Source organism: Heterodontus francisci, chromosome 17 (genome assembly GCF_036365525.1).
Source record: "Heterodontus francisci isolate sHetFra1 chromosome 17, sHetFra1.hap1, whole genome shotgun sequence".
Taxonomy (NCBI): domain Eukaryota; kingdom Metazoa; phylum Chordata; class Chondrichthyes; order Heterodontiformes; family Heterodontidae; genus Heterodontus; species Heterodontus francisci.
Window position 1 is genome coordinate 74,658,060 of NC_090387.1, and position 12,181 is coordinate 74,670,240.

General features: G+C 41.2%; 1 protein-coding gene across 1 annotated transcript in view; it reads left to right on the forward strand.

Annotated features, from left to right (window-relative positions):
* Positions 1 to 521: 521 nt before the first annotated feature.
* Positions 522 to 12,181, forward strand: part of LOC137378595 (uncharacterized) — a 207,407-nt gene continuing 195,747 nt past the window's right edge. Inside the window, exons 1-4 of the mRNA XM_068048896.1 lie at positions 522 to 571; positions 6,481 to 6,595; positions 11,136 to 11,166; positions 11,499 to 11,559. Of these exons, the coding sequence (XP_067904997.1) occupies positions 6,482 to 6,595; positions 11,136 to 11,166; positions 11,499 to 11,559 (206 nt within the window). The 5' untranslated portion in view covers positions 522 to 571; position 6,481. The remainder of the gene's footprint in view (positions 572 to 6,480; positions 6,596 to 11,135; positions 11,167 to 11,498; positions 11,560 to 12,181) is intronic.

The window sequence follows — 12,181 nt, forward strand, 5'->3', positions numbered from 1 at the left end:
AGGCTGCCTGACGGTTGTGGAAACATAGTCAATAGCAACTTTCAAAGGGAATTAGATCTAAACTTGAAAAGGAAAAATTTACAGGGTTATCTCTTGCATAGAGCTGGCATATGCATGATGGGCTGAATGGCTTCCTTCTATGCTACAAGATGCTATGATTCAATGCTCTATGTAATCAGGCAGAGAGATGCTGTGCCTGCATGTTGTTGAGCATTCCCGTTCTCACTAAATCTTTTTCCTTAGTTTTCAACTTTCTCTTTTGTCTTCTTCTCGCTGATTTTTTCTATGATGATCTTTCTGTCTTCATTTTCTGTTTCCTTCTCTCCTTTCCTCACATTCTCATTATTTTTCTTCCCACCACTTCTCCTCCCTCTTCCTCTCTCACATCTCAATGACTTTACTGTGGAGAAATGTCCTTCACGGCCTTAATCTTTTCCTAGCAGGGTGGTTGTTTAATCTCCCCTCTGCTCCCAGAGTGCCTGGGGACAGTAATTCACACATACAAGCTTGTACACATCGAGCTGTGACTTTCAGGAATGGACCCCACTCACTAACCTCTCCAATACCACAGGTAAATCTTGGGTTGTTTAGATTTTGATACTTGTATGCATATACTCTATCTTGTAAACTTCTTTGGAACAGAAACAAGAAAATCACAGTCAAACTGTTAACTGTATCTGCAGATTTGAAATCTGGAAATCATTATGTACTTCTTGTTTTTTAAAAAAAAAAATTGGTTAAGGATTTGTCTGTGCTTTATATAGTGGTAAGTGAGAAGTAAATATGCGGTAGGTTACCATATTCTGCAAATTACACCCAACATCAAAGCAATAAACGATATCAATGAAGTTTCAGTAACTCAGTCATACTACCTTGCGTATATGTTGAGTTGCTCATGGAAAGACTGCAGCATATCCCAAAGCTATTAACGGCGTGTTACAGTCTTAAAGCAGATAATCAGTAAAGAGTGAGTGCAACATTAGTGACCCACTAAATACCATTTTTAATTAGGTTTTCTGAAAGATTATGATATTCAGCTGCATCGTTTGAAAAAATGATACAAATCTCAGTCAAAAATCTGCTCAAGCCAGTAAGATTTGATTCTTGTTACTATTGCTACTGTATTAATTATGCATGCACTGTACTAATTATGCATGCACTGTTGTATAAGTTTGTGTGGATAATTTTACAGTGTTATTCACTGTATAATCTTCTGTATCCTCAGCATTATACAGCGAATGTCTACTATTCCTGTGTGTTCAATATCATCGTCTGTGTTAGTCAGCAAGCCTGAAAATGTATGGGCCTTCCAGTGCACTCTTACCAAAAATCAGATGGAAGTCCAACAAAGCAGGCTGAAATCTGTCAGGATGAGGACTGCGCTGATAATTTCTGCAGGCCCTGGCTTGAGATGGAACTTCCATCTGTCCCAAACTTGGTCTTCTGTGCCAGAGGGGACATGAGTGAAGTGGGGGTGTGGCAGTGGGCTACGGGATCCTCAGCTTGCATGTTTGCTTGGTCCGCTCTGGAATCTGCCATGCAACGTGTTATGAAAGTGATTCTGTTTTTGTTAAAAATATTTTTTCAAGGAAGTTATAGTTAAATTGAACAAATGTTGGACCAGTTTTTTTTTAAAAAGAGAGCCATCAAGAGGGCACTGAAGGAACTGATGGCAACAATGTTACTGGTTGTCACATTACTCAAGTTAAAGATAGAACAGAATCCCTGGTAATGGGGCAGAGAAGGGACAAGCGCCCCTTTGATTGGACAAGCTTAATAGCAGCAGAGCACACCTGGAAGGGCAGAAAACTCACAAGCTTTTTGGTTGTTGGTCAGAGTGTTTGTCTTCCCTTCTGGAGTGAGATAAAGTCGAGTCTGAAGAAGTATCAAGGAAGGACAGAAGACCACAACCCAGCATGCTTTCCAAAAACTCTCATAAAAGAACCGGTTAAGTCCACTGTGTTGATTCATCTCATCTCCTGTCTCTGAAGAGAACCTGCTAACATTAATTCCCAACACTGGCTGAAAAGAATTGATCTAAAAGATCTCAGTGACCTGTCTACGTGTACACAGAAGTTAGACAGTATGCCAGTTTTGGAACAACATATCTCATCTGCTGTTTTCTTCAAAAATGAGCAAGTAATTTACCCAAGAGTTTTTTGTCTGTAACAGAGCTCCGAATTTAATAATTCCCTTTTATTTTTTCGGTTAACATGTATGTATGTGTATGAGTGTGAAGGGATTAAGGTAAAAAGGGAACTTTAAAATTTAAATGTGTGTGTTTATGCTTTACTTCATTATGAGTTAAGACTTGTTTTATAATAAATTGATAATTTTGTTGTTCATTAAAGAAACCTGGTTTGTGTGTTCTATTCTGAAAAAATTGACCATATTGATAAGTGGAAAGATTTTTTTTAAATGCTGTGATCTGTGGAGAAGTGGGACTAGAATAAACAGTGCACTCCTCCACCTCGGTCGTAACAAATGCGGAAGAAAGTGGAAGTGCAACCGACCTGTGGGACCAGGTCTGTGCTTAGAACTAAGAGAAAGGTTGGCATCACTCAGGAATTGGGGGACCAAAGTGCCCTATCAAAAGAGTGCTGAGCCTTAGGATGTTGCGCCAATTCCAGTACAAAAGGCCTCCAGCACAATTCCTGCTCCCCACTCCCCCACTGAGGTGCGTGCCCAAAATATCCCAATAATGATATCCACGTGAAATATTTAAAACTGGGAATTTACTTGACCTGTTGGGAATAGGGACAGATGTTGACGGACAGCTGACCCTGCCACTAATGTCGGTTCAACAACCAATGGAACATCGCGCCTGGTGTTTGTATTGTTTTGCAGTATTCTCATTGTTATAAGAGCAATGGGGTAGATTTTCATAGGACCATTTTCATCAGACAGAAAGTGGGCAGTGCAAACCTACCATCCACCCAGTGCAGTGATCCAAGACCCAACCAATTTTCCTGATCAGGCCTTAATACCATTCTGCCGGCCAGTGTTCGGGCATTTGGAGCAATTCGTCGATGAAAGGGGTCCAGACTCGATCTGGTCCAGGTAAGTTAAAAGAGGAATGTAATACCAGGGGAGGGCTGCAGAGGGCCTGGCTCCTCCTAATGTCACAAAACTCAGTTACAGAATGCTTGTTCCTCCCCTTTTTCTGAATGGCTTGTAGCTGTATCTTTAAGGACCATTGTGCCCACGCATGAAGAGAAGAAAGTAGGGCTCTGTCCTCGTTATCTTCCAAAGAATTTTCTTTGGAGCCCCTTATGTTCTAAGTAGGCCATGTAAGTGAGGTGGGAGGGTCCTAATTTGGGCATCTACTTCATTTTCTTGCAGGTATGCACTGTTGTCATCCATTATGAATTCCACTCCCTATTTCTAAGCACAAGGCTCTGCCAAGGAGAGGATCACACCTGGGATACCCATAAGCTGAATCTGCAAATACAGATGGGTTCAGAATTGATCAGGCAGAATGCACTTCAGGTACATTCTACCTGACTTCCACTCAGGCCAGCAAGAGGGGTAAACCTGCTCTAGTACTCTGCAGTTTCTCTTATTGTACAGTGGTGTACTCAGTGATAAATGTATAGTTATTGTTTATTATTCTATATTGCATTCAGTAGTGACTGTACAGTCATTGTCTACATAATTCTGCAGTGCATTGGGTGCTATATGGTCAGTCTGTATTGTTTTACAATGTTACATGGCTAGTGCCTGCATTATTTTACAGTGTGTTCTGTATTCCACAGTGCACTCAGGAATATGCAGTTTATTACTCTACAGTGCACCAGTTGGAAAGCATAGGCCCCTGTGTCTGTTAGTGTAGAGTGCACTGACTGTTAAACAGTCGATGTTTATTACACATAGCACTCACTGTTAAACAGTCAGGCCCTGAAAACCCAGTGGGGGAGAAATTGGGGTTAGTAGTGCCCATTTTCAAGCCCTAATTGATCTTCTAATGCTTGAAAATAGTGTGCAAGATGTGCATGCACACTTCTGACAGGAAGTGCACCAGATGCCATCTTTGTAAAGAGGTTTGTGCGTCCACACCTAATGACCTCTGGCAGCACGCAGACCAGGTTGATTATGACGTCAATCAGTGAGCAATGTTGATTTGATGCCATTTCCGAATGCCACACTCCAGCGTCCTGTCTTAACCTCACACAGCTGAGCACAACATTAAATGGCTTGAAGGACACCCCGTCAGCAGTATTTATAGGGATTATTGGACTGCTTGCAGGATAGTTGGTGGATTATTTCTTCCAACTGTTGCTGCAATTCTACTCATTTTGGGTGCTTTTCCATACTTCTTAAAAGTTTCAATGGTCAACAGGGAGTGGTCTGACTGGTACTGAGGTACTTTTTTTGATGATATAAAGGCTTGTGCTTAAACAGGTTGCCTTAGATACAGGTGGTCTAGTAGGCCTCCTTCTTGGAATTGAGCATGACTGGGAGAATGAACAGAGGCTGCACAGAACAGGACAAGCTGGTAGAATGGGAAGAAGGAGGAAGGGGGAAGAAGGGCTCTCAGCAGGAGACCATATCAGCCCAGGGTCTTTAGGGAGCAATTCTCATATCTCAACTTCAGTGGCGACCAGTATTTGAGATGTCTTTGCTTCACTAAAGAGGTTGTAACTGAAATCTGTCAACATCTGCGCTCACAACCCCAACCTCAGAACAAGGCAAGGACAGTGTTGCCTGTAGCTGTCCAGGTGACAATGGCTCTTTAACCTTTATGCATCTAACTCATTCCAGGCTGTGTAGATATAAGCAACAACTTGCAGTTTGCAGTGAGCTACTGCATGAGGGAAGTCACTGAGTCTCTTTGTATACAGAGAGAGACCACGTCACCTCATTACCTCTTGCCAGAGACCAAGCAGGCAGAGCGAGCATGAGGGTTTGCTCAGATTGCAGGCTTCCCCGTGGTGCAGGATGTCACTGACTGCACTCACATTGCTTTGCATGTGCCTCATGTGAACGCGACCATTTTCCTGAAATTGAAAGGGATTCCACCCCCCCCCCCCCCCGATTGCTGGTGTGCAACCAAAGGCAATGCTTCATGCAGAGGAATCCTTGCTATCCTGCCAATAGTCGCAGTTCCTTCATTCTGTGACAGTCTACTGTGCCAGTTGCATTTGATCCTCCATGGCAAGTCAAGGGCTGAATACTGGGCAATAAGGATTATCCACTCATGACATGACCCATGACTGCAGTACGGAACCCACACATATGTGCACAGCAGGCTTACAATAAGAGCATGAATTTCACATGCTGCCTGCATCACAGTAAACAGGCATGGGTTAATCATGCATTGTGATCCTTACAGCCGTTTTCAGGGATTATTCAATTTAGTCACCCACTGAAACTTTATTGGGAAATCAGTGGAACCCTCAGAGATGAAGTATAAAGTTATACTGAGAGATTGGGAGAACTTCCATGAATTTTCAGGTAATTGATATTCAGTTTTAAACAATCTTCTCATCATTATGCAGTCAATATTCATTATTGTATAGTATGTTCACTTTTAAGTGCCATTAAGCATGTAAAGTGCCTTGGGACCTTTTACTGCATTAAAGGCAGTGTATAAATGTGATTTGTTGTTGTGGTTGCAGTGCACTCAGACTGATCCTTTCAAAACACCATCTTCTAAATTTTCCCTTCAGAAACCTCCACTTGTATCCTGTTGCCCTGGAACAGGTGAAATTATTGTCCCAAGTTTATGTTCTCTATGCCATTATAAGGTTCCTTCCCAAACATCTAACCTTCTTCAGTGGTTCAGGATACTTCTCTTGCTGTGCTCACCCCATTAGGACCCACTTGTGCCCATCTAGAGAACAGCACATCCCATTTGTCTTGGTGTACCAGCCTCCAATAATATGCTGGGTCTCTTCTGAGCTAGGGAAGCAGGAATGCCTGGCATAGGGATTCCCAGCCTTCAGCTCTGCTCTCTTGGCGTTATTGGTCTTCTGTTGGAGAGTTGGAGATTTTATCCCTTACAAAGCTGCCCTTTGGCCTGGCGGGAAATTTCTCTGAAAGCTCTTTATAAACACTTTGTCCTCGAGACATCGTGTTAAACCTCCATGGTGTTCGTTGTCCCATTATTCTGTAGCCAATCTTCAAGATTGCCAGTGTGCCCTTATAGGCCTCAGTGGTGGGGGATTTTATTCACAGTATTAATATTTTAGGATTTCTCCTTCCTCCATGGCCCCCATTGTTGTCCCAATTCCAGGTCTCCCTCAATTCTGCAGCTGGCATCCTGCTCAAAAGCAGGGAAAGTGACGTCATATTTTTTGCAGAAGTTAATGGCTGAAAATAGGTCTATTTTGCATCTTAACATTTATATGATCATATTCTGATCTATTGGTGTGGTTATAATATCATACCGATTTACAACCTCACACCGATTTACAACCTATCATTCTAAAATCATTATTTTGGTATTCTGATTTATCTCTTACCCTGCCCTGAAAACAGGATGTTTACCTGGATAGAAAATGTTGCCCCTCGGCCCCCTCAGCCAGTCAAACATCTAGAGACCAGACCTGAAGTTAAGGGTGGCTCTCAACCTGCAGAGGAACTACAAGAGGAGGTAAGAGAGACTTGTATTCAAATCATTGGTTGGCAACCTTTAGTAGGTAAGTAAAGGAATCGCGCACCTTCTGAATCAAATATATCAAACAAGGAAGATCTTCAACTCAATAATTGGCTGTCGCATTACAATGACAGATTTTGATCATCCACTACAAGATGCACCCTTGCCTGCAGATAAACCTTGACCACATAAATTGACAGAATTGTTTTACATAGAATGTATAGCACAGAACCAGGCCATTCGGCCCAAATGGCCCTTGCTAGTGTTTATGCTCCACACAAACCTCCACTCGACCCATTTCATCTAACCCTGTCAGCAACACCTACTCCTCTCTTCCTCATATGTTTATCTAGCTTTCCCTTACATGTATCTATGCTATTCACCTCAGCTACTCCTTGTGGTAGCAAATTCCACATTCAATTTGTGTCAGTAAAGGCAGATTGGACAGAATCTTTATTTATAAGTGGATTATGGTAATGGTGGTTTCTCGAGACACTGCTATTTCATTAGCTGTCATATGGTCTAGAATAACTACCAGGGGAAGAGTCAATTTGAGGTGTAATTCCTTATTGAAAAAAATCTCTCTGGAATGTCCCTCTGATCTCAGATTCATTATTTGGGCTATGCAGATCATCCTCTTGGATGGGATTGACTGAGAGCAGATATGTAGGCCAATCTCTGAGAAGTGCAAGAACAATAGGGCAGTAAGAGTAGGGGATTTTAATTACCCAATATTAACTGGGATAATTTTAGTGTGAAAGGAATTGAGGGTGCAGAATTCTTGAGCTGCATTCAGGAGAACTTTTTTGCCCAGTATGTAGCAAGTCCAACAAGAGATGATACAGTTTTAGACTAAGTTTTAGGAAATGAAGCTGGGCAGTTGGAAGGAGTGGCAGTGGGAGGGCATTTTGGTGGTGGTGGTCGTAATTCAGTCAGTTTTAACATAATTATAGAATAGGGCAGAGATAGAACAGGAGTTAGGGTTCTCAACTGGGGCAAGGCCAATTTTAATAAACTGAGTAGTGATGTAGTGAAAGTGGACTGGAAACAGTTACTTGAAGGTAAATCAATGTCACAGCAGTGGGAGGCATTCAAAGGGGAGATTCAAGGGGTTCAGAGTAAACATGTTCCCACAAAGAAAAAGGGTGAGGTGGCCAAATCTAGAGCCCCATGGATGTCAAGAAGCTTACAGGATAAGATAAGGCAGACAAAGAAAGCTTATGTCCGGCACTGAGAACTCTATACTGCAGAAAGCCGAGAGGAATATAGAAAGTGGAGGGGTGAAATCAAAAAGGAAATTAGGAAAGCAAAGAGTGGGCATGAAAGAATATTGGAAAGTAAATCAAGGTGAATCCAAAGATGTTTTATCAATACATTAAGAGTAAGAGGAGGGCAGAAGATGTTGGTATGGTTCTTAATGAATACTCTGCATCTGTCTTCACAAAAGAGGGGAACGCTGCAGATATTGTAGTTAAGGAGGAGGAGTGTGAAGAATTAGATGTGATAAAGATAGGGAAAGAGGAAGTTTTAATGGAATTAGCATCCTTGAAAGTTGATAAGTCAACAGGGCCAGATGAAATGTACCCTAGGCTGTTAAAAGAAGCAAGAGAGGAAATAGCAGAGGGTCTGACCATCATTTTCCAGTCCTCACTAGATACAGGTGTGGTGCCGGAGGATTGGAGAACTGCTAATGTTGTATCTCTGTTTAAAAAGGGAGTGAGGGATAGACCGAATAATTACAGGCCAGTCAGTCTAACCTCAGTAATGGGCAAATTATTGGAATCTATTCTGAGATACAGGATAAACTGTCACTTAGAAAGGTATATGTTAATCAAGGATAGTCAGCATGTATTTGTTAAGGGAAGATCTTGTTTGACCAACTTGATCAAATTTTTTGGAGAGTAACAAGGAAGATAGATGAGGGTAGTGTAGTTGATGTGGTCTACATGGATTTTAGCATGACTTTTGACAAGGTCCCACATGGCAGACTAGTTAAAAAAAAATCCCATGGGATCCAGGGAATTGCAGCAAGGTAGATACAAAATTGGCTCAGTGGCAGGAAACAAAGGGTAATTGTTGATGGCTGTTTTAGCGACTGGAGGGCTGTTTCCAGTGGCATTCCGCAGGGCTCAGTACTGGGTCTCCTGCTTTTTGTGGTATATATTAACAATTTGGACGTAAATGTAGGGGGCATGATCAAGAAGTTTGCAGACGATACAAAGATTGGCCATGTGGTAGATAGCGAGGAGGATAGCTGTAGGCCTCAGGAAGATATTGATGGTCTGGTCAGATGGGCGAAAAGTGGCAAATGGAATTCAATCTGGAGAAGTGTGAGGTGATGCATTTGGGGAGGTCAAACACGGCAAAGGAATACATAATTAATGGGAAAATACTGAGAAGTGTAGAGGAAGTGAGCGACCTTGGAGTGAATGTCCACAGATCCCTGAAGATAGCAGGACAGGTCGATAAGGTGGTTAAGAAGGCATATGGAATCCTTTCCTTTATTAGCCGAGGTATAGAATATAAGAGCAGGGAGGTTATGCTGGAACTGTAAAACTCATTTGTTAGGCCACAACTTGAGTACTGTGTGCAGTTCTGGTCACCTCATTACAGAAAGGATGTAATTGCACTAGAGAAGGTACAGAGGAGGTATACGAGGATGTTGCCAGGACTAGAAAAATGCAGCTATGAGGGAAGATTGGATAGGCTGGGGTTGTTCTCCTTGGAACAGTGAAGGCTGAGGAGAGATCTGATTGGAACGTACAAAATTTTGAGGGGTCTGGATAGAGTGGAGGTGAAGAGTCTATTCATCATAGCAGAGAGGTCAGTGACGAGGGGGCATAGATTTAAAATGATTGGTAGAAAAATTAGAGGGGAGATGAGGAAAAACTTTTTCACCCAGAGGGTGGTGGGGGTCTGGAACTCACTGCCTGAAAGGGTAGTTGAGGCAGAAACCCTCAATACATTCAAAAGGAGTCTGGATATGCACCTCAAGTGCCGTAATCTGCAGGGCTACGGACCAAATGCTGGAAGGTGGGATTTGAATAGGTGGATCGTTTTTCAGCCGGCACAGACACGATGGGCCAAGTGGCCTCTTTCTGTGCCTTAAACTTTCTATGATTCTATGATTCTAACTCAACTTAGATGAAATTATAAATAACAATCAATTTTTAGCTGGGATTAAATGTTGTCTAGTTTACCACTTTTGCTGGGATTGAGGGCATGTTGGCCACCTTGTCAGTTAGAATTGAAGAACGTCTGTATTCCTTATGTTTTCTAACTGTATGTTTTATTGCAAAGTCTATTTTTTTGCAGCTTTTATGAAGTGTGTCTAATGTTGATTTAGTAATTATGTGTTAAAATACCAGTCAACGATTGGTTTAAAATGCAATTCTCACTCTCTCAACCAGTCTTCTGTTTTTATTTTCAACATAGAAAACAGTGAAAGTTGAAAATACAGAACAAGCCTCATCCTCTAAAAATGAAACAGGTGAGTTTAAGTGTATTTATTGTACCTTAACAACAGGGAGTGTCTGCAGCATCCTATTGATACTGAACCTTTAAGTGACGCTATCATACTCAGATTATGTGGCCCATTGTACAGAGATGCTTAACTATCGTTACATGGCAGCCCACTGTACAGAACCCAAACTCCCCCATCGCAGCAGTAAGAGAAATCTTCTGTGCATGTACCTTACTTATTTCCAAACTAAATGTTGTTGTCCAATGCAAACCTGTTGTTTTCTTGATGAAGGTGGACACATTTAATTAAAAATCTGTTTCTCATGCCTGTTATTTCCTTATTCCTGATTCTTCATATTGCCGATCATGTTCAGTAATGCTGCTGATCACAGTGGCAGTGTTATTGAAAATGAAGATGCAGAGTATAGAAAGTGAACACATTATGATTAGAACAAATTTATATAGGTGGGAAGATAGAAATTGGGGAGCACACAGTAGAGAGCTCACAGTAACAAAAAATATAAAATATTGATTTATAAATATACCCCCTCAGCACCAGCACCAGCACAAGCACCAGCCCCAGCCCCACCCAGAGCTCAAATGTTAATTTAAAAAAATTATTCCAGCCCAACTTGATACCTCTATAATTATAGTCATTCTTTTTGGTTCATTAATGCATTTTGAGTAGCTGTATTTGATTTGTTCATTTTATTTATTTCATTAATAACTTTTATTGCAATTGTTTTGATTACATCTCTGGTTCACTTATTCGATTAATTTTGGGGCAACTGTGTTTTATTTCTTGTTATTTAATGTATAAATTAATGACAATCTTCTTGAAATAGATAGCTATTATTTTTATTGAATTAATGAATTTGCATATGCACACTGCATTAAATGCTCAACCCTATTAATGCCAAATTATGACCAGTTTTGTTCAATGTAATTTTTGCTCACCAAACCCATTTCATTAAATAACTAAACTTTCTATTTAATTAAACATTTTTGCAGGATCCCCCAGTGCAGAAATCGGCCACTATTTTTATTTAGTGATTTTTCTTAATTCCTCCAACAGTCCATCCGCAATGTGATGGGAAAGCGACAAAGTAACTATAGAAACTTATACCTGATTTTCTGATCTGGAGACAGATTGACAGAAAAGCAATTTAAATAGTGCAGAGTGGAAGCTGGTGTTGCAATGGACTAGTGGGCTTTCTTCTTGAAGAAAAATGATTCCTGTACAGATAACATTTGCACATGGTAGTCATATAGCTAATGACAGGATAATATTTGTGTATCTTGTTTTTATTGGAGCATGTTTTTTTGTATCATTCGTAAGGACAACTTGTAGATTATCTATTGTGCAGATAAATTAGAGACAGAGCACAGTACTATTCCTATTCTCATCCTCATCTAATTTGAGGTGTTTCTTTTGCAGGTATCTGTTCTGACACAGGAGAAACACCACACCAGATTCCAGTGCCCAGTGCAGTGGGCAGGTATGAGGCACAGCTTGTTTCAACTTATACTTTGATATGCCAACAGATTTATGAGAAAGGATTCTTTTTGTAATATTTTGCTAGTTTTTAATGTTTTCCCTGGGATGAATTTTGTGATGAATATTGTTCCAAGAGGTACAGACAACTGATAGAAGGGGGAGAGTTCTGGCACAAAATCATTTTCCACGCTCTTGTACTCTGTGGCAGTAATACATCTTTAAAGCGTTCCCATGTCTGAATTATGTGCTGTTTATTTGTAATACAGCTTAAGACTTATCCTGTCTACCAGATGCTATTTGAACCTGGCATGATCTTGTTCTTCTAGTTCTCAATATTCCTGCGAGGGCCAATGGCCACGTTCTTACTCTCTCACTCTGTAGCATTGTTGCTGCCAGGGTCAAAGGCCACGTTCTCACTCTCTCACTCTGTGGAATTGTTGCTGCCAGGGTCAAAGGCCACGTTCTCACTCTCTCACTCTGTAGAATTGTTGCTGCCAGGGTCCAAAGGCCACGTTCTCACTCTCTCACACTAGGATTGTTGTTTCCAGGGCCAATGGCCACGTTCTCACTCTCTCACTCTAGGATTGTTGTTGCCAGGGCCAATGGCCACGTTCTCACTCTCT